Raw genomic sequence first — 23,725 nt, 5'->3', positions numbered from 1 at the left:
CAATTTGATTAAATAAAGGTTTGAGAAGAAAGGTCATTTCTGCCCTGTTGTTCAGTTCAAACTACAACAACCACACTGCTGCTACTACAACTCTAACACTTCATTTGCTTTCCAACAGGTGTGGAAAGTTTAAAAACAAGGTACAGATTATTCCTTGGTCACTTTTCTTTTCACAATATGCACCTAAAGAAATGGTGACTTTCCTGTTTCTTTACAATTCTGGCATAGTTCAAAAGACCATTCTCTCGGACCGCAGGGCAAATATGAACCCTTTAAACCCTCGCTTACCACAGTCTGACATAGGTATTTTCAAATCAACTTTTTTCTACTGTATTGCTTGTAGTAGCGGTGCAATGAAATGTGGCTCCCATGAACCAAAGATTACAAAAACACATGAATAGCAATAACAGATCTTTCTAAACTAGTGAAAAATAACACAATTCAAAATGAAAAGGAATATTCAATAAGAACTGTACATCACAGCAATAACATTATTGGATCGTGTTGCTGACGACCTTGTAAAAAATGTACATACATTTGTAACACTTTAAATTGCATGTTCTACTCTCCTATCTGTTAAGTAGCTGCTATTCAACGGACGGAACAAATATTCACCTGATAAATATGGAGTTATCCTGCTTTTTTGGTAATAAATGAGTATTTTGGGATTTTGGACTGACAAAAAAAAAGACATTTTAAGATTTTGAAAAAGTGGGATGGAAATGTCTCATAATTCTATAGACTAGGGATCGACCGATATGGCTTTTTCAAGGCCGATACCGATACCAATTATTAGTAATCAAGGAGACCGATAACCGATATTTGGAACCGATATACATTTGCAGTAAAATCAGAAAATCTTGGTGTCAAAATGTAGAATAACACAAACTCCAACACAACTCAACTTCTTTGAAATGCATTTAAGCATATATTATGTTTAATTAACTTTTAAACATCTTACAACTGGTTTCCTCTCTGTGCCCTTTTCTTTAGTGCAGCCATCTGCAATGAGTTAGAGAGAGAGACAAGAAGTGGGGCTGCAGGCTGACATGCTTAACTAACAATAATGCTTAATTTATTATATATCTGTCTATCTAGCATAAAATCCCAATAAAATGCTAGCAACTGCAAAACACTAGTGCTAGCTAATGTTTTGCAAACTATTAAAAGTGAGGCTATTACAGTAGACCTAACGTTAGTCTAGTAGCCTCAATTCTAAAATGTTGCTAAACATTTGCTAGATACATGTTGGCTAGCTAATGAGCTTCACATATCAACCTGAAAAACTGCGAGGCTCCACTCGCAGCCCCTCCCCCCCCTCCGCACCACAGTTACTCCGCTGCGAGACGCTGCACGCACCCCCAACTCTGACTGACTTCCCGCGTCCCTGTGTAACTGGGAAACTGATAGAATTGGATCATAAAATCGTGGTGTTTTTGCATAGACTGTATATATAAATGGACGTAGTGTCCGTGACGTCACCCATAGGATTCTGCAGAGTTGCCGAGAAGCCCTTAGTAGGCGGAGTCGGCCACTAACGGCTCGACTGTGACGTCAGAGTCTAATCCCGCCTGCTCCAAATAAGGACAAAGAGGCGGAGCCGAGGCGGGACCATAGACTGTATATATTAGGGATGTGCATCTCCATCACTGAGGCCGATGCGATGCGCATCTCGATACGTTGCCACGATACGATACATTAACGATACATTTGAAACACCAGGCGATGCGATACGATACGATTCACCCCTGTTGCGATACAGTTCGATACGATTTGATTCAACATTATGCGATTCGGTGCGATACGATTCAACACGATGCAAAAATAATACTTCAATATGGTATGACAGAGGATTTTTGTTTTATTCCTTATATGCAGCAAATCATACATTAACAAAAAAGTGCTTTATATATTTGGTACTGCACATCCCATCATGCCGTTTATTTTTTTGCCTTTAAAAGCTCTCCAGAGTACAATTCTATAACACCTCACAGTTAAACAATGTAAGGCTGCATTGCTCATGATTAACAATGTGCAAATAACAGCTGCCATAGTGCAATGCCCATACAGCTGCTGCCTGATGTGCTTAACACTCATTCATAGGCTAACTCACCAGTGAGCAGAAAGCAGTGTTCTATATGAACAATAAAGAAAATAACCTTTCACAAACAGGTATTTCATAACTGCTTACAGTAAGGAAGACATTTAAACTATTATTGGCAGTCACAGGCTGTTGTAAACTAAACACCACTCTCTCTGACAGAACACCTCACTGAGTGATTTAACTCATATGTCTAACTTTCAGGTTTCTCTTTTCAGCCGCAGACCCCATGTCGCCTCTTTATGTGCGTCGCTAAGTGCGAGCGATTTTTCAAGTTGACCGTCTGTAGTATATAGTGCCGCGCACATATACCATCAGGACGTTACTGATGGGGTGCAGCTGCGGAGTGATACTGTGTGTATACAAGCCCGCATCTAGGACGGATCTATGTATCATGGCTGTAGACCTGTTAAGTAATAAAGATACCTCATACAAAGGTCTACGGATACCTTATTACTCTCCATGACCTGCGGTCAACTATATAGCATAAAGGACTATTACACCGTCTTTCTTGAACAATCCGAAGTGTTGCCAAACGTTTGATATGTAGGTATTTTTCAGTGCGCTGTTTCTCTTTCTCCTCAATTTCCGTGTTTGTTGATAACTGAGACTCTCGGCCTCCGTAGTGGCGAAGCAAATATCAAAGATCGTCTCTGCTGAGCGTTGACAAGATGAGGGGATTTTATATGAATGAATCGGTTTTTTACCGATGCAAAGACGCTACGCCATCGATGCATCGCGAGTTCAACCCGGTTCAACCCAAACTGTAGCCGATGTGCACTCTTTCAACCGGTGCACTCGCATCTTGAACGTTTATGCCGGTGCACCGATGCGAATCGGTGAATCTTAACATCTCTAGTATATATACAGACCCCAGAGTTTGCCGCTTGTGTTTTTGCAACTTCAGCATAGGGGATAGGGATGTTTATTGAACTTCGGTTTAACACATGTATGGCTCTGCGCTGCTGCTTGCTTCAGTCTGTGTCTGCGTTCTTTCGCACCTGCCTGTAATCTGAGAAGGTCCCGCCTCTCTGGCTGGCTCACGCCCGGAAAATCTTCAGTTATAGCCTATCAGATAGCGCTGTGGGCGGGACATTGCTCGTGTACACAGAGTGGTGACTGCAGTTTATATATACAGTCTATGCTGCAGCCAGAGAAACGGCCGCATCAGAGCCCAAGTTTTATCGGCAATTTGATTAAAAAAAAGGCCGATACCGATAATCGGTCAAATGCGGAATATCGGCCCCGATAATGACCCCTACTATAGACCAAACTATTATTCAAGAACATAATCGATTGTTTAAACAGAATGTTAAGTGCAATATTAACATTTTCTCATCAACACACAAAAAAGGTTATTAACAATGTCAGCCCCCTTTAAAACTGGGTATGATATCAAATATATACACACATTTTGAGTCTTGTTTCTCTGTAACATTACTTGAAGTACATTTTGTAATGTTTCTTTTTTTTAATTAATAACAAAAAAAAGAAACAAAAAACGATAAAATACAATAATAACATATAGAGGGATAACAATTCGTCATGACAACAACTTCAACATTCCAACAGCAGTTGATCATTTGCATTCGCTAAGTGAGACATTTAGGATTACTTTCCAATATTTTGTACATAAAGAGCTTACTGTACTAAATGTCATGTCACCACAGTAGGAATATCAAGGGTGTAGAGCGTGTCATGAGACATTCACTGTTTGCCGTCATTGATCAGCACCACTTTAGTTTAGACATTGCTATTTGTAAGGATGTGAGAAAGACTGTTGACAGGTCTGCTGGATTACCTCTGTTTAGACAGTTTTGTTGGTGTGCTCTTATGTTAAAATGCAACGTCACAGAAAATGTAATCTTTAATAACACGGTTTGAACAGCCGCTTACAAGTTCAATTCAAGAACTCACAAAACATTCGTCATCACATCTAAATTATTATAAATATGAATAAATAAGGTTTACAGAATTGTAACCACAGCAGTATACATAGGCTGGGTGTCCCCACAGATTTCCTGAAGCCATTTGATTCAGATTTATAAGGTCAAAATTTAATTAAACATAAACAAATCTTTATTGGTTTGATCATAGTCATTTTAGTTACAATACCAATAATGCTTGACAAAAGAACAGAAAAAGGATACAATTTGAAGAGATCAATCTCTGGATTTTATGAATTGATATTGGATCATTTATATGAGGATGGATTTGAATAGGAAAATCTATTTGTTTTAAACCAAGTCATAATCATGGTTATTTACTGCTTGCTCATTTCTATAGCAAGGGATGAACAGAGAAATCAAATACAACGAGTGAACACAATATCATGTATTTTTTTTAGCGTTGTGTTCTGTTAATGTAATGCGAGATTATGCTAAAAATCAAGCATTTTTAAAGGTCCCATGTCATGGCCAATTCTACTGATCATATTTCCATTGTTGAGGTCTACTAGAATAGATTTAAATTGTGCAATTTTCCAAAATCACATTGGTTTCTCATACAGCATCTCTAGTATGTGTATTCACCAGGTATTCACTCTCTGTCCTACACGGCTTGTTGGAGCTCCTGCCCCCCCCCCCCCCCTCCCCTCCCCTCCCTGTGTGCCCAGTGTGCTCTGATTGGTCGGGACGTTGCGAGGCTCGTTGCTGCTGCGAGGAGCGGACAGGTTTCCGGGTCGGCGATACAGCGAGAACAAGCGAAACTCATCCTGAGCACACACAAACACTCACAGCCGAAGTAAAAACAATAAGTGTGGCTTGATATTGAGTGAGAAAAAGGTTTATAACCAGGGGTGCACATAACTGGTACGCAGGTACGCATGCGCGGCAAAAATCTGAATTGCGTAACGTCACTTGTGTCACTACGCGCCTTTGCGTACCTCAAAACATCAAAACAAAAACACATATTTCGTCTACACGTGTTTCTTGTCAACAGTCAATGGAGTAAACTACGAGACATTTAAAAAATACCAAAGACATTAAGCAGCTACGTTGCCGTTTTGCTCCCTGCAAAAACTCTTCGGACTTTCTGTGACTGACTGAACTGGAGCTGGCCGAGCCGCGCAGGACATAACCGACGGACCTGTGAAGCTTTACAGGAGGCAGAGGCTTAGATCACCGGACGAGAGTTGGTCGCCGTGTGCACAGACAGGGTTAACGTCGATATGAACAACTGAATTGTGCCAAAACTCCGCCAACTGGCTGCAGTGGGAGACTCCCCTGTGCACATTCTGTGCCCCGCGCACACACTGGAGAACTACGCAAAATCAGCTGATCACAAGGTTCACGCTCTGTGGTCAAGCTGCTGCAGTTTGATTTACACCAAAGTGGAGTAAAACACACAGTTGCAAACTTCCTCAGGGTGTTAATGGAAGAGTTTGAAATCAGACAGAGGTGGAAGAAGTACTCAGATATTGTACTTGAGTAAAAGTAGAAGTACCAGAGTGTTACTCTGTTACAGTAAAAGTCCTGCATTTAAAATGTTACTCAAGTAAAATTAGGAAAGTATTATCATCAAAATATAGTTAAAGTACCAAAAGTAAAAGTAGTCATTGTGCAGATTGGTCCATTTCAGAATAATATATATGATATGTTTTGTAATGATTGATCATGAAAGTGTTCTCAAAGCTGGTAAAGGTGCAGCTAATTTTACAAATTAGATCAAAGTAAAGTACAAATATCTCAAAATTGTACTTAAGTAGAGTACTTGAAGAAGTGTACTTAGTAACTTCCCACATCTGAAATCAGATATGACTTCAAGTCATGTGATCATTTCTTAGTATTTGATCCTCCAACTTGGCCTCAGGAAATGCAAGGACTTCACAGTTTTGGCAACAAGTTTTGGAGAAAGCAAATCGGAGGCTTAAAAAGAGACAGGGAGGTGCATCTTCATCATCTTCATCATCTTCATCATCTAGCATGCAAGAAGTGTAAATAGAGGACAGTGAAGGAGACGCTGAGGAGGACCACGCTTCGTGTGGGGTGAGTACCAAACGCTGTCTCCTGGTACTCATCTGAGTAACTCACTAAAAAAGTTATGTGCACCCCTGTTTATAACGCTGTGAGCATGGGTCTGCGGAGAGCATTTCTCTGCGATCCCAACTCGTCTATTACCAGCGTTCAGGGAGCTCTATGCAAGTCAATGGGGACTCCCTGTTAGTTAGCCAAGGGATCCTGGTGTGTGAGGTGCTCTGCGGATTGGTCCATTTGGGCCAATCCGGTCATTTGTTGTTGATCTGGGTGTTCACACATCACAGAACCCAGGAAGCAAACAATGGAAAAAGAGAAATCTCCAACGAGGCGTTCTGGGCAGGTCTTTCTGTGTTAGAGTTTTACTCTCTACAGGGTGTAATTTGAGGGTTTGTGACTTTGCAGACCGTTTACATGAAGAAAAACCTTCATAACACACAAGGGCACGGGTAATAACCGGAAAAGCATGACATGGGACCTTTAAGGAGTATATTTCAACTAAAACATTTTCAAAACTTTGTGGGAACTGTGCAACTTTTGGAGTGTTTCAGGACAATGCGGGAGTCTTGGACGATTGACCATCTTTAGGAACAGAAACCTTTTTGTTATGATACCTGTTGATACTGACAACTAACAAGATAACATTGTTTATAAATGAATAGTTGTACATCAGCACATCTTGAACAACCCTCCTCCTTATAAAGAAGCTCCTCAAATTCCCAATGAGGCATTGTGTTTTCTTCCTTTAAGAGCACAGCATACAATTCATGATCAGGTGTAAGTGCATAATGTGATATGAGCATGCCAGGTTGGCACCTATGTTGTGAGACGCAGATAAAACAAATACTGCCAGAGTTTGCACAGTGCTGCTGCAGACAAATGAATATAGACACAGGTCAAATGTCAACTTTAACCAGCTCATCCAGGATTCATAGTCCTGTGCAAATACACCTGACACCTCTCACCAGCCAAAGTAAACTCCACAAGCCAATTCATGATAAATGTGCTATCTTTTTATCTTTGAGGCACAAGGAAACAAAAAAAAACACAATACACAAACTCTACTACTCTCCCCCAAACTGCTAATGATTCAACAAAAGCCTTTAATATCAAATGAATATATATATATGATGTTTACTGCTGTCATGCTAACTGCTAATGATTCAGCAAAAGCCATAAATATGAAAAAAGGAACCAAAGTAATACTATACTATCTTTACTACAGCCATGCTATCTGTTTCTATTAAACAAAAAAATAAACCAACATCAAACTTTTTTTCTGTCAAGCTCACTGGAAATGTTTCAACAGAAGCCTTGAATATTAAAAAGACATCCAAAGTAAGAGCAATCTTTTGTAAACAAATAACTTGCTGAATGCTAAATGAGCTTGTGTGTGTGCGTGTGCGTGTGCGTGTGCGTGTGCGTGTGCGTGTGCGTGTGCGTGTGCGTGTGCGTGTGTGTGTGTGTGTGTACCTGTGAGCTGTCCTGGGACACCTCCAGTGGCGGAGGCTCCGGGCTGTACACGGTCATCATCTCGGGCAGACCCAGCTCCTCAGGCTCCATGACCCCAGGTGCTATGTGTTTAGCCTCTGGAGAGCTATTCTCCTCCCCACACAGGCTGTTGAATGACTCATGAGAGGAGGCCCAGTCGGTGCAGTCTGCAGGGACACTCCTCCCAGCTTCACCGTCGTACACTCCAATCAGCAGGCCACCCCCACCTTCTCCTTGGCCTCTGCCTGACTGGACGAGTGGAGTGGAGGGGTTGCTGAAGCTGGGAGAATTGTACTGTTGGAGCTGTGGGACGGCGGAGAGGTGAGCGTACTCCTGCCTCATGTTCCTCATGTCGGGTACGGAGGCGCTCATCCGGTGGTCCAGGGTGTTATCCAGCTGAAGGACATGCTTGCTTTGGTTCGGCTTCGCTCGGCGGAGGTGCGGCATCATCTTCTGGCGGAGATGCCGAAGCATCCCCGGCTTCTTGGAGTCCATGATGGGAGGGAGATGCGTCTGTGTCTAAGATCTGGACATCACCTACAGCTAAAGAACAAATAATTTAATTTAATTGTTTATTTGAAGAGGGACAATGCATATTGATGAACATTTAAAACAAATAATGCTTTAAAAACGTAAACATGCCAGGTTTTAGCTTTGAGCTAATTTCCATCCATAGTCCGTCACATACAACATTTAAGAACCTGACATTTATATACATAGCAAAAATAAATACATGACATGCAGGAAGAGCAAGAGCAGCATATACAAGCATTAACCACATGGCAGTACACTATAGCAGCTACGATATATAAAGTGCAAGAGAAGATAAAAGTGCTACATAAAGTGCAAGAGAAGATACCCCTGTGTTAAAGTGCATTTAGCGGTGATCTCACGTCTGTTTGTTTCTCAACCATTCTTTGAGTTGACCTTTAAAACTATTGAGAGTGGGACAATCTCGTATTTGAGTTGGGAGGCTATTCCAGAAAGAGCTGCCTTTAATGGAGAGGACATTTTGTCCAAAAGTGGTCCATCAGCAGTGGACTTCACAGTATCCTCTGGTTTCTGACCTAGTGCAGCGTCCAGTGTGTTTTTTGTGGATGAATTCCCCTAAGGGGGGGGGGGGCAGTCCATGTAAACATTTATAAATAAAGCACATGCTTTTAAAAGACTTAAAATGGTCACAACTCAATAAATTGTGTTTCTCCAGGATGGTACAGTGGTGGTATGAATTTGGCTTTCTGTCAAACACCTGGATAGCTCTCTTGTACAGCTGTTCTATGGGTTTCAGGTTTGTTGCACAAGCAAACGACCAGTTTGTAAAACAGCATTCAATGTGGGATAGAATCATACAGTGGAGGTATGACTTTGCAGCATTGACAGTTAAGAAAGGTCTAATTTGTTTAAAATGTTGCAAGTTGAATTTAATGGTATTGGATACTTTCTTAATATGTTTCTTAAAAGTCAAGTTCGACTCCAGTATGACTCCAAGATACTTGGAGTGGGGGACTAGTTCTATTTCTGCTCCGTTTAAAAACACATTGGATCCTTCAATTTTGACTGGTCGTTTACTGAACATCATGCATACTGTTTTCTTTGCATTTAACTGTAAGCATATGTTGTTCAGCCAGTGGTGAACCTTGTCCAAAGCATTTGAGAGACAGGATGAGATCATTTCAGTGTTTTTCCCACGTACAAAGATGACCGCATCATCGGCATGCATTTGCACATTCAACTCAGGACATACATTAGGCAAGTCATTAATGTACAGAGAAAACAGTAATGGTATTTTTCTAACAGCTATCTTAAAGACGCTGATTGGTCTGTAATTGGACATCATTGCCTTATCCCCAGATTTAAAAATTGGTGTCACCGTGGCCACTTTCCAGGATGACGGAACTTCCCTCGTGCTGATATATTGATTTACTAGCATACTAATTGGTTTTATTAGACCATCAATATGTGTTTTTATAAAGTTGGTGTCGAAATCATCTGCATCCCTAGCCTTAGAACCTCTTAACCCTAAGATTATATGTTTTACCTCCACCTCTGTGATTTCCTCCAGGTCAACAACGGGGTGTGTATCCACAGTCGGGCTAGGTGAGACCTCAGATGGCGGGAAGAGCTTTGTAATGTCCAGAGCACTATTTATAAAATACTAATTTAGAGAGCTGGCCAACACTGCAGGGTCTTTTATCAGGGCATCGTTGATTTTTAATTCTAAAACATTATTTTCCTGTTTGGTTTACCTAATAGTTTATTTAGGATTTGCCAAACGTTTTTACTGTTACCTTTCGCACCTTCAATTATGTTGATGAAAAACGTTGCTTTGGCCTGTCTTATTGTTTGTGTTACGAGCATGAGAGAACTTCTGTCTATCAGTGGATAGTCCAGATTTCAAGCTCTGCTTTAATAGTTGGTCTCTAGATTTCATGAGATTCCTGCACTGTAGATTCAGCCAGGGAAGATAATGTTCCTTCCTGTCCCTAAGGCACTCTTTCCTTGAGAAGGAAGACATTGCATCATTAATTTTAGATATAAAAAGATTACTGTTTTCACCAATGTCTTCAGAGGACAGAGTGTCTCCCCAATCAATCATTTTCACTGCCACTATAAAACGTTGTTGCAGGGTTTTGGGGATGAAGCGAGAACCGAAGGCAGGGGTTTTAGGTGTGGCCATGAACCTTTTTTTTGTGAGTTTCCAGGCAAAAAGAACAAGATTATGGTCAGAAAGACCAGTCAGCAAGTTGTAGGTTTTAACTATTCTGTCAGCTTTGTTTGTAAATAATAAATCTATAATAGTCTTAGAGGTTTTGGTTATTCTAGTCGGTTGATCCATTAGTTGTATTAAGTTGTGTTTATCCATGATCCGTTTTAAGCTCTATTTTGTTTGTCATTCCAGTTGATATTAAAGTCTCCTACAATAATTAGCTCTTTGTTGGAGTCACAGGAATTCAGCAGGAGTTTTACCTGGTCATAGAAATCCACCTTAGCGGTGGGTTGTCAATACAGGCAAATCATGGTGAGGGACATTTCCTCAGATAGTTTGATTTCCACACCAACACAATCAAATTCAATGCTAGAGAGCAGGGACTTTCGAGCGGCTCTTTTGTGAGAAATGAGCTACATTTCTGATTGGCTGGAAGGATTGCAAACCACGCCCCGCAAAACTCCCAAAAAGTTTTGTGAAGCCGCCATTTTATTATCCTCGCATTAGCATTACTAGCATTAGCATTATCCCAGCGCAGAAACGCAGGAGAGACTAACTTATGGCAACACAAAATAAAACATGGGAGTGGTGGAGATGAGGAGGTGTCGGCGTTCTGGCGATTTACTCGGAAGGCTTCAGTAGAAGCTGCTGGGAGTCCCAGCAGCTTCTACTGAAGCCAGTCCCTAACTCCGGGGACTTCCGGCCGGGGACTTCCGGCCGGGGACTTCCGGCCGGGGACTTTGGGCGGCACAGAGCCCTAGGCTGCTTCTCAGGTCGATTCAATGAAATCCTTGCTTCCCTCACTTGCGTCGTTTCCCTGCGTTTAGTCCCTCCCACCAGGGAAGCATGGAGGAACGCAAGGAAACCACGAGAAGCAGGGAAATTTGTTTTAAGAGCAATGGGACGTCCTTTCCTCCGGAGCGTCACGTGAAGCGACGTCCGTTTGTGATCACGCTGCACAGCTGATCGTCTGACAGCAGCTCTGTCCCCGTTATTTCCACACACCCCCGCCTCTGTTAGTACACATTTACTGACACAAACATTTGTATCATCTGTTGTAGACCCAAATAAATAAAATAAAATAAGAACTCATTCTCAAAAAAGATAAACGCCATTCTTAAAATGTATAAACGAACAATAGTTTGATTAATATTGATTAGAGTGCACAATATAAATAAAATAATTGAGAGAAGAAAAAGAGATATGTTATCTATCAAAACCCAGTTAGATTAACATTCATTGGATTGCACACTTTGTTTGTTTGTTTGGATATGTAGCACATTAACATTTCAATAGCACTTAATGACTGACTGAATGGAAATGACAATAAATGAAAATGTAAAACGAAAAAAGCGATCATGAAAATGTTTCCAAAAAATGAATTAAATTATTTTTGACCACTTTGTTGTTCAGATATATCACATATTTGTAACTAAATGATACATGAATTGAAACAAAACACGGTATAAACTGAGGAGTGACTCCCGTGAGGTTCATGTGTTTTCTTCACTCTGCTCTCATGTCAAGAAGCATCAGATCAGTGCATGCACTGCCTCGTCCAATCAGTGAGCGATACACAGTAAGGGGGCGGGGTGAGTATCTGAGGATTTCATCGGAGGATGGTCTGGTGGTTCCTCGGTTATCGCTCCTCCATGATCGCTCCTCGATCCTCGGTCCTCCGGCAGAAATAAGAGCCATGGGACGGTACTCAAGATGGCGCGGGCAAATCAACTTCCGGTGAGACCGAGGACCGAGGAGCGAGGAAATGAAAATAGTCGACCTGAGAAGCAGGCCTAGAGACTAGAGAGATAAGAGTTACGACACTCTTTGATGTCGCCATCAGCCGGTCACGTGGTTTATGTATGCCGGGATAGTTCAAAACGCACTTCCGTTGCAATGCTTCTCTATGGCAAAAACAGCACAAACATGGTCAAAATAGTCATAGATTAAACAAACGCTGTTATTTTTTAAAGATTGCTTTCATATTTACATGATGTGGTTACACTTTGTATGGATTGGCAGTATTTATAAGTTTCGTTATTTAACGATATTTTGAGGGGAAAGTGTGGTAGCACAAGCAGGCTATGTTGCTGTCACTGCCAGGGCAGTCACGTCCGTAGTATAGTTGCGCTGCGCTGTCATGTTCTTCTATGGGACAGACAGACAGCAGCGATTGCGTTATTGAATGGTAAATATATATATAAAAAAAACACACACACCCAAGTACTTTTTTAGCTGTAATTGCATTATTGCATACTTTTTATTGACAGTTTTGCATTTGGAGAGGCAGGGTGACAACGGAAAGCTTGGTAGCCTATTACTTAGATACGTTTTACATTTTTGGAGGGAAACGTTTGTGTTCATGTTAGCATGGGTAGCATGATCATGTTAAGACTATGAATATCATTTTACCACAACAGTGGATGAACAATTGATATATGTGTTTGAAGAAGAACAACAGGAAGAACAAAGTAAAAGGGACGAACAAATGTGTGAACAAGTATTAAGAACAGTGTATGGAAAAAGTGATGTGGGATGTGTGTTAGAACAAAACAAAGTAAAATGAATGAGAAGGAGAACAAAGAGGGTTAGGGTTCAACAGAAAAAGATTAATTCAGCCAAAAAACACAATTTTGATTGATCTAAAGTGTAAAACAATCTTCAACACAGACCAAATTAGTTCCCTTGGACAACAAAATATATGGTGGGGCAAAGAAACGATAAATTAAATTGAGAGAGTGGGAGACTAAAAATGATTACTATGATAAATATTCAAACTATTTACAAAACTATTTACAGAAGCTCCTGTTGAACCAGCAACAAAAACAGGTTTGTCAACAATAACGAGGCCACTTTGCCAGGGGGAGGTGATCCAGCGACGAGACAATAAAGCAATTCATATTAGGTTCTGTTGAGACACTACAGAATATAAAACCTTCCAAGCCATGACCTCTGCCTGAAATCAGGACCACTCAGAGGAGAATGCAGCACATCAAACTGGAGTCAGGAGTGTGAATAACACATTTTGGCCAAAACAAATTGTTGCTTACCAATACAGTGACTGAACATTGGACACCAAAAAGTTTGACCTCATGTCGTCACGCAACACTGTTACTGCCCTAAGTCATTTCAAGATGGAGGAGTATGATAAGGCCATCAGCTTCCTCCGGGACTCCATCCATCTGTTTCGGGGCCTGAAGATCGGTCCCAAGGGCAGCTGGAAACCAGTCCAGACAGGACTGGTGATGGCCACAACAACAATCCTGGAGGTCCAGCATGACCTGTTGAGACAAGGGCACAAATTTGTTCTCTCAAGACTGCCTGGAAAATACATTTTCGTCCATTCGTCTGAGGAACTCTGTCCCAACACCTGTAGAGTTCCAATATGCTCTGCGCGCTGTCACTGTGGGTGAAAAAAAAAAGTGCTAATTATTTTAAAGTGTTTATTTTGTTAAAAATAAACATTTTGGATGCATGACCATGTTTTAGGCTCATCCTTTATTCACTGCTGTAGAGTAGCCTATTAAGTAGGCTATTATTTGTTTAAGACTGAATAATACCTTTGAAGAACAATCATTAAACTAGTGTGTATATTACAATACAAAGGAATCTATCCTAGCATGCCATCAAGCATTAAAAAGTAGCGCTAGGCTAGTTGTACAGTACAGATGAGTTAACACGGAACAGTACAAAAAAAAAAAAAAAGTACAGTCAACATGTCACATAATGAAATGTTAGTATATCCCAAAATGCAATGAAATATTAAATGAAATATTTATCACAAACGCCACCTCATTTCTACTAGTGCTAGCAGTTAAGTCATATCATACAGAAAAAGCCGAGGATGGCTGACACGGTCAGGTTCAGCGGATAAAAACCAAAATAACAATAAAAACACATAATCAATCTAAATCCTGCTTGTTAGTTACCCAGCATCATTGATATATAAGCTGCTAGCGATTCATTACTGAAATCTTACCTTCAAAGCTGACGAAGTCGCGCTAGCTAACTAGCAGGCAATGCTAGCTAAATTGGTTGTAACAACCAAGATAAAATATAGATAATTACGCTGTGCATATGCAAATGAAGACCAGTATAAGCATCATAAAGGGCCTCTGATACAATATAGACAGTTGACAATTCAAAAGAGTTCGATATTTCAGCAACTTACCTCTGGAACTAATCGACGCGCCGTAATGTAAGTGAATGAGGTTCAACGCCCAAATGACAATATTTTGAACTATTTCGATGTCCATACCCCGGAAGTAGGCGCCGCCATTTTTTTACAACGGAGGTCTATGGGAGTGTCGTAACTCTTATCTCTCTAGGGCGGCAGTATACGCCGTGAAGTGGTTTGCGGCCTGCCAGTAAGCCCAAAGCAGAAGAAGAACAAGTGACGTCAGCGGCTTAATTTGCCTAATCCACCCCCAGGGACTTTTTCAAGTGTGAACGCGATCTGTACTTAGTTCATGCGAACTAAAGAGTTCACATGAACTAAGTTCACATGAACCTTTGTAGGAAAAGTACCGCAGTGTGAATGCGCCTCTTATTAGCTGGGAGTGCAATCTCCCTACAGGTAAAGGTATTTCTCACATAAAGCAACACACACCCTCCTTTTCCCTTCAGTCTGTCCTTCCTAAACACATTATATCCTGACATAGATACAAGAGTGGATGGTGACGACTGTTTTAGCCAAGATTCTGATATTCCCAAACAGTCAATATTGGACTCAAGGAGGAGATCTTCTAGCTGTTCATGTTTATTGCAGATGCTGCGGAAATTTAAATGTCCACTGAATAGTCCCTTCGGCTTGCACCGAGGATCCAACACTAGTTTAGCTTGATTCACTGTTTGAAACCTTTTTGTGCAACGGTGTTTTTTAAATACAGGATTTCTAGGCTTTACCTCGGTGCCGTTGTTGACAGTGGAGCAGTCAAAGGTAGCTGGTGCTTAATGGATCTCTGCCATATCACAGACAGAGAGGAGTCACTTTCATATTTGAAGCGATGAGTGGAAATTCAGTGTCTGCCAAAAGTTCTCACTTTATCACAACTGGCTGGGAAACTGTCATTCAGACTCACACATCCTTCTGTTGGCCCAAAGTAACTGGCGTTATTTCCATGGTTATTTCATATGAATGCACACTTTCCGATTATTTTATTGTTTACTTTTGCAGGGACAGTGCAGAAATACAAGTTATTTCAACAAAGCTAGATGAGAAGGACCTTTTCCATATCAGTCCTTCAATATGAAGCTACATCAAGCAGTCAGTGGAGGAGGGGCACTAGTTTCATGTTTTCAAATATTTAAACTATTGTCAGCTTTTGGAACCAAATCAATAGAACTAAAAGGAAGAAGGAAGACGGGGAGGGAGGAAATAATCTTTATCTAACAGTCTTCTGGAATTTCCCCAAGATGATCATAAAACAAATCTTCTGGGTCGAATTACGGAAGATTTAAGACGGTAACTTTATCTCTTCAATGCAGATGGGCCTGTGTCATAACTCAAAGTCAAAGTAGTATCAAAACATCTCCAGTCCAACAATACCTGCATTTCACTTTTGTACACAGATCTAGAAAATATATAACTTGTGTGAATTTGCTCAACAAATCTGGGGGGAAGTTAAAGTAACGTTTCATTGTTAGTTCCAGGTAATCAGTTATATTATAGGGCTATTAGCAAGTTAGCAATTAGCATATGACAATACGTTATGAGCTGGAGTTCCGATTCTATATAGAGCCAATGAATGCTGGCCCATAGGGGGCGATAGGGCGCCGCCCTCCCTAAACCACACACAAGGAAATGCTTTTTCTATTTTTTTTAACTTTATTTAAATTGCTTTTCCTATACACTGTATACGTATGACTGAAGTACTGTGCTGGGGCGATGGAGAAATCGCCCCACAGAGGTGGGTCTCTGTTAGCCAATTGTTGATTTAAGATATTAACGAGTGTCATAATCAGCTACCTCAAACTTCTTCTGGAGGGGCGATTCTTTTAACGCCCCAAGTAACTTATATAACCAGGACCAGTCTCTGCGGGCGCCATTTTAACAACAAAGACAATGGCGAGCGTGAGCACTACCCCAAGACTCAACCCTAACTCTGTGAAATCTCTCATCCAAGAGTGGAAATTCAGTGTCTGCCAAAAGTTCTCACTTTATCACAACTGGCTGGGAAACTGTCATTCAGACTCACACATCCTTCTGTTGGCCCAAAGTAACTGGCGTTATTTCATATGAATGCACAACTTTATTGTTTACTTTTGCAGGGACAGTGCAGAAATACAAGTTATTTCACCAAAGCTAGATGAAAAGGACCTTTTCCAAATCAGTCCTTCAATGTGAAGCTACAACAAGCAGTCAGTGGAGGAGGGGCACTAGTTTCATGTTTTCAAATATTTAAACTATTGTCAGCTTTTGGAACCAAATCAATAGAACTAAAAGGAAGAAGGAAGACGGGGAGGGAGGAAATAATCTTTATCTAACATCAATAGTCTTCTGGAATGAAGATGATCATAACAACAATCTTCTGGGTCGAATTACGGAAGACTTAAGACAGTAACTTTATTTCTTTATGCTTTTGTATGTGCCCTTATAAAAACAAAAGCTCACAACTGAATTCCTGCTGAAGTTTAAAAAATAAAACATGCAACAAGGTCCAGAAAGCAGATTACAGCATGAGGCTAGAGCACATTACAAATGATAACTAATTCTACATCTGATCCATACCATGGATTTCCACATCAAAAACATTTTTCACTGTAGATACTTTGAGTTTAAGAAAGGCACAGGTCTACTAGAAATATACTAATCTTTAATAAGTAAAGTCATGTAATGAATAATATCAATTTATCATAATCGTCTTATCAAATGTATTACTGCATACATTTTTTTTTTTTTTTTTTTTTATTTGACTCATTGAAATGCTCACTTGTAGTAATTACAAAAACACACACTACACAGACAGGGCCCTGCCTACAATAAATAAAAAGGAAATGACACATCAGTCAACACATTCATAACACCCTAAACCACTAGCTAAACATGTGTTATGTGCAGTTATCATAATAGTAACATTAACTGGAAATATGCAGGAACTGTAAGGCAAACATGAATAGGAATGGAAATTGATAACATTTAACAATACTGACTCCATTATCAATTCCTCTTAAAAGTTGATTTACTTATGATCTCCTGAGAAATCTTTGGGTGCAGCTGCAAACCTTTTTTTTTTTTTTTTAAACCGCAGTCAGTGTAAACCATTATAAATCCTTAATTATCAAAAGCATTTTTTAAGTGTTTCTTTAAATCTACAGGGTGGATCTGGTCCTATATAAACTGGTAAAAGATACCACATGAATATACAATACTGCACATGGGAACAAGTTGGATGCGCTATTAAGGAATCAGACAACTTAGACAGGTTCCTTATTCCCATCATTCAAGTTAAATGGGAGAATGTGTTATTGATTCAGAACAGTTCTGATGTTTTTGACTCACACTACCTCACATTAGAAATACATTTCTTACACCTGAGTCTGGAGGATGATTTGGTTTGATTGTGTTTGCACTATTGCTGTAAATTATGCTGACCTTTCAATGCAGATGAGCCTGTGTCATAACTCAAAGTCAAAGTAGTATAAAAACATCTCCAGTCCAACAATACCTGCATTTCACTTTTGTACACAGATCTAGAAAATATATAACTTGTGTGATTTTGCTCAACAAATCTGGGTGGAAGTTTAAGTAACATTTCATTGTTAGCTCCAGGTAATCAGTTATATTATAGGGCTATTAGCAAGTTAGCAATTAGCATATGACAATTTCATTTCATTTCATTTTTATTTGTCCCGCTCATGGTACGCAAAACCAAATGTACAATAATTGCCACAAAACATGACTACCATTTAGCGAAAAGGAGCAGGGAGAAGAATAAAATATTATGTGACCTGCCCCTTTCTAAAAAAAACAAATAAATACAAATAGATGGTCTGCCCTTCATAATAATAATTTTTTTTTCACAGCCAAACATAACAGTATCTTAGGATACTAAGAGAAACACACAAAAAAAATACTTATTTCCCACTTGACGGTTAACGGAAAGAAACAAAACACCAAAACATCACATGTATAAGGAAAAGAAAAGTGCAACACCCTCATCTGAGTCCTACTGGAGAAGAAGGTGGAAAGCAACGCATGATGATAATAACAACAACAATAACAATAACAATGGCAATGGGACCCGCAAATACAGAGGAGACATCACATCAAAGACATCAAAAACATGAAGGACCAGAGTACATATACTTATTCACATTCTGCTTCATATAGTCCCATCTTTCTTAATTTATACAACTTCTTTAACTGAAAAATACAAATACAATTCTTTAGATCCTTTTGTTGAGAATTCCACAATTGTACACCAACCACCGAAATACACATTTGTTTAAGAGTAGTCCTTGCATATGGATGCTTAAAATGTAATTTCCTTCTGTGGTCTTCCTTGTCTGATCCAAAAACAAACAACTGTTGTAAATATGCTGGTAACATTCTGCTTTTCACCCTGTGCATTACTGATAATTTCTGCAGCTCAGCTATGTCTTTGAGTTTCAAGAGTCCTGACTTAAAAAACAGTTGGTGTTTTCTCTTGAGTCAGCTTTATGAATTATTCTTACTGCCCTTTTCTGTAATATTGACAATGGCTTTATGTTGCTCATATAAGTGTATACAATACGTTATGAGCTAGAGTTCCGATTCTATATAGAGCCAATGAATGCTGGCCCATAGGGGGTGATAGGGCACCGTCCTCCCTAAACCACACACAAGGAAATGCTTTTCTATTCAGTGTCTGCCAAAAGTTCTCACTTTATCACAACTGGCTGGGAAACTGTCATTCAGACTCACACATCCTTCTGTTGGCCCAAAGTAACTGGTGTTATTTCATATGAATGCACACTTTCCGATTATTTTATTGTTTACTTTTGCAGGGACAGTGCAGAAATACAAGTTATTTCACTAAAGCTAGATGAGAAGGACCTTTTCCATATCAGTCCTTCAATGTGAAGCTACAGCAAGCAGTCAGTGGAGGAGGGGCACTAGTTTCATGTTTTCAAATATTTAAACTATTGTCAGCTTTTGGAACCAAATCAATAGAACTAAAAGGAAGAATGAAGACGGGGAGGGAGGAAATAATCTTTATCTAACATAGTCTTCTGGAATTTCCCCAAGATGATCATAAAACAAATCTTCTGGGTCGAATTACGGAAGATTTAAGACGGTAACTTTATCTCTTTAATGCAGATGGGCCTGTGTCATAACTCAAAGTCAAAGTAGTATCAAAACATCTCCAGTCCAACAATACCTGCATTTCACTTTTGTACACAGATCTAGAAAATATATAACTTGTGTGATTTTGCTCAACAAATCTGGGGGGAAGTTAACATTACATTACATTACATTTAGCTGACGCTTTTATCCAAAGCGACTTACAATAAGTACATTCGACCAGGAAGACACAACCTTGAAGAAAACAGAATCATATAAGTACATCAGGTTTCATAGAGCCAAACATTTCAAGTGCTACTCAACTGGCTATAGATAAGCCAGTTCTTTATTAGTATATAAGTGCTTTGTTAGTAATTCTTTGTTAGTAATTCTCTCGCTCGAAGTGGAGTCGAAAGAGATGAGTTTTCAGTCTGCGCCGGAAGATGTGCAGGCTTTCTGCTGTCCTGATGTCAATGGGGAGCTCATTCCACCATTTTGGAGCCAGGATAACAAACCCACATTAAAGTAACGTTTCATTGCTAGCTCCAGGTAATCAGTTATATTATAGGGCTATTAGCAAGTTAGCAATTAGCATATGACAATACGTTATGAGCTGGAGTTCCGATTCTATATAGAGCCAATGAATGCTGGCCCATAGGGGGCGATAGGGCGCCGCCCTCCCTAAACCACACACAAGGAAATGCTTTTTCTATTTTTTTTAACTTTATTTAAATTGCTTTTCCTATACACTGTATACGTATGACTGAAGTACTGTGCTGGGGCGATGGAGAAATCGCCCCACGGAGGTGGGTCTCTGTTAGCCAATTGTTGATTTAAGATATTAACGAGTGTCATAATCAGCTACCTCAAACTTCTTCCGGAGTGGCGATTCTTGTATCGCCCCAAGTAACTGATATAACCAGGACCAGTCTCTGCGGGCGCCATTTTAACAACAAAGACAATGGCGAGCGTGAGCACTACCCCAAGACTCAACCCTAACTCTGTGAAATCTCTCATCCAAGAGTGGAAATTCAGTGTCTGCCAAAAGTTCTCACTTTATCACAACTGGCTGGGAAACTGTCATTCAGACTCACACATCCTTCTGTTGGCCCAAAGTAACTGGCATTATTTAATATGAATGCACAACTTTATTGTTTACTTTTGCAGGGACAGTGCAGAAATACAAGTTATTTCACCAAAGCTAGATGAAAAGGACCTTTTCCAAATCAGTCCTTCAATGTGAAGCTACATCAAGCAGTCAGTGGAGGAGGGGCACTAGTTTCATGTTTTCAAATATTTAAACTATTGTCAGCTTTTGGAACCAAATCAATAGAACTAAAAGGAAGAAGGAAGACAGGGGAGGGAGGAAATAATCTTTATCTAACATCAATAGTCTTCTGGAATGAAGATGATCATAACAACAATCTTCTGGGTCGAATTACGGAAGACTTAAGACGGTAACTTTATCTCTTTATGTTTTTGTATGTGCCCTTATAAAAACAAAAGCTCACAACTGAATTCCTGCTGAAGTTTAAAAAATAAAACATGCAACAAGGTCCAGAAAGCAGATTACAGCATGAGGCTAGAGCACATTACAAATGATAACTAATTATACATCTGATCCATACCATGGATTTCCACATCAAAAACATTTTTCACTGTAGATACTTTGAGTTTAAGAAAGGCACAGGTCTACTAGAAATATACTAATCTTTAATAAGTAAAGTCATGTAATGAATAATATCAATTTATCATAATCGTCTAATCACATGTATTACTGCATACATTTTTTGTTGTTGTATTTGACTCATTGAAATGCTCACTTGTAGTAATTACAAAAACACACACTACACAGACAGGGCCCTGCCTACAATAAATAAAAAGGAAATGACACATCAGTCAACACATTCATAACACCCTAAACCACTAGCTAAACATGTGTTATGTGCAGTTATCATAATAGTAACATTAACTGAAATATGCAGGAACTGTAAGGCAAACATGAATAGGAATGGAAATTGATAACATTTAACAATACTGACTCCATTATCAATTCCTCTTAAAAGTTGATTTACTTATGATCTCCTGAGAAATCTTTGGGTGCAGCTGCAAACCTTTTTTTTTTTTTTTAAACCGCAGTCAGTGTAAACCATTATAAATCCTTAATTATCAAAAGCATTTTTTAAGTGTTTCTTTAAATCTACAGGGTGGATCTGGTCCCATATAAACTGGTAAAAGATACCACATGAATATACAATACTGCACATGGGAACAAGTTGGATGCGCTATTAAGGAATCAGACAACTTAGACAGGTTCCTTATTCCCATCATTCAAGTTAAATGGGAGAATGTGTTATTGATTCAGAACAGTTCTGATGTTTTTGACTCACACTACCTCACATTAGAAATACATTTCTTACACCTGAGTCTGGAGGATGATTTGGTTTGATTGTGTTTACACTATTGCTGTAAATTATGCTGACCTTTCAATGCAGATGGGCCTGTGTCATAACTCAAAGTCAAAGTAGTATAAAAACATCTCCAGTCCAACAATACCTGCATTTCACTTTTGTACACAGATCTAGAAAATATATAACTTGTGTGATTTTGCTCAACAAATCTGGGTGGAAGTTTAAGTAACGTTTCATTGTTAGCTCCAGGTAATCAGTTATATTATAGGGCTATTAGCAAGTTAGCAATTAGCATATGACAATACGTTATGAGCTGGAGTTCCGATTCTATATAGAGCCAATGGCGGCTGGCCCATAGGGGGTGATAGGTCACCGTCCTCCCTAAACCACACACAAGGAAATGCTTTTCTATTTTTTTTAAACTTTATTTAAATTGCTTTTCCTATACACTGTATAGTATGACTGAAGTACTTTGCTGGGGCTATGGAGAAATCGCCCCACGGAGGTGGGTCTCTGTAACATGTTAGCCAATTGTTGATTCAAGATATTAACGAGTGTCATAAAATGTAGCCAATCAGCGTCCTCAAAACTTCTTCCGGAGTGGCGATTCTTGTATCGCCCCAAGTAACTGATATAACCAGGACCAGTCTCTGCGGGCGCCATTTTAACAACAAAGACAATGGTGAACGTGAGCACTACCCCAAGACTCAACCCTAACTCTGTGAAATCTCTCATCCAAGAGTCGTTTGAGAGAAGAAGTTTGGCGGACAAACTTCAGGTGAAAGAGCTGGGCCCAGATCAACCTGATATTGTCATTAAACAGCAGGATAGTGAGAAAGGCTAGCTGGCTAGCTGGATGCAGTCATGCTAATGCCTTATTTTGCTTTCCTTGCTTGGTTTTTAAAACAACAGGGACAGATGCAGCATGGACAACAACTGGAGTGAGGGATATGAAGCACCTGGCTGTCTGAGAAAGTGAGGAAGCATGAGAACACCAGCGCCCACATGGACAATGCTATGAAGCTAGCCACGCTAGGCAGAGTGAACATTGCATACGCAGCTGGATGAGCGCCACAGGATTGCGGTCAGGAAACACAATGAGGAGGTGGACAAAAACAGGAATATTCTATGCAAAATAATCAATTGTGTGAAGTCTTTTTGGGGCGTTTGAGTTGGCTTTGCGTGGGCATGACGAGACTGACTCTTCAGTCAACCCTGGAATTTTCAGGGGATTGGTGGATTTTGTTTCCTCCCTGGACACTGTGCTGGAGGAGCACCTAAAGACCTCCACCATTTTTAAAGGCACTTCAAAGACGGTACAAAACGAGCTGTTGGACTGCATGTTGTCAGTGCGGAGGGATTACATGGAGGAGGTAAACAGCGCTGATTGTACGACGGACGTCTCCATCTACTGCCAGCTGGTGCTTCTACTACGCTACGCCGACGCTCAGGTAAATAACTATATTTTGGCTGAGAAAACGTTTAGAAAAGATCAGTTCCTCACTTCCAAATGTCTAAATGTGCCATGTCATCAAAGTGAATGAACATCATGTATCACATCACAATTTTGTTTTAGTATTTAAAAAGGAAAGAGAAGACACTCAGATTTGGATAATAATGCAGGTAAAGTAGTTAATAAACAAAGTTTGTAATAACAGGCTTATTCAGGTGTCCACCAGGTCAATTTCTAGAGGAGGCCTAGTTGTTATTGATTCTAGGTTAATTTAGGCCTAGTTGTTATACATACTACACACAGGACAAGTGCACTGCAGAACG

The 23,725-nt window shown here is 39.9% G+C and overlaps 1 protein-coding gene across 8 annotated transcripts in view; it reads right to left on the bottom strand.

Moving 5' to 3' along the window:
* The window catches only part of mctp2b (multiple C2 domains, transmembrane 2b), a 72,533-nt gene that overhangs the window by 36,647 nt on the left and 12,161 nt on the right, over positions 1 to 23,725 (bottom strand). For 5 of the 8 annotated variants that reach the window (XM_034233744.1, XM_034233749.1, XM_034233750.1 and 2 more), the window contains exon 2: positions 7,549 to 8,109. The exons of 1 other annotated variant lie outside the window; for it this stretch is intronic. In XM_034233744.1, the coding sequence (XP_034089635.1) occupies positions 7,549 to 8,061 (513 nt within the window). In that variant the 5' untranslated portion in view covers positions 8,062 to 8,109. Of the gene's footprint in view, positions 1 to 7,548; positions 8,110 to 13,323; positions 13,555 to 14,444; positions 14,507 to 23,725 lie in introns of those variants that run through there. 2 more of the 8 variants (XM_034233745.1, XM_034233746.1) reach the window with 2 other exon arrangements.

Source organism: Gymnodraco acuticeps, unplaced genomic scaffold, assembly GCF_902827175.1.
Source record: "Gymnodraco acuticeps unplaced genomic scaffold, fGymAcu1.1, whole genome shotgun sequence".
NCBI classification, from domain to species: domain Eukaryota; kingdom Metazoa; phylum Chordata; class Actinopteri; order Perciformes; family Bathydraconidae; genus Gymnodraco; species Gymnodraco acuticeps.
Note: the sequence above shows the minus strand (reverse complement) of the source record. Positions and strands in the feature narration are given on the sequence as shown.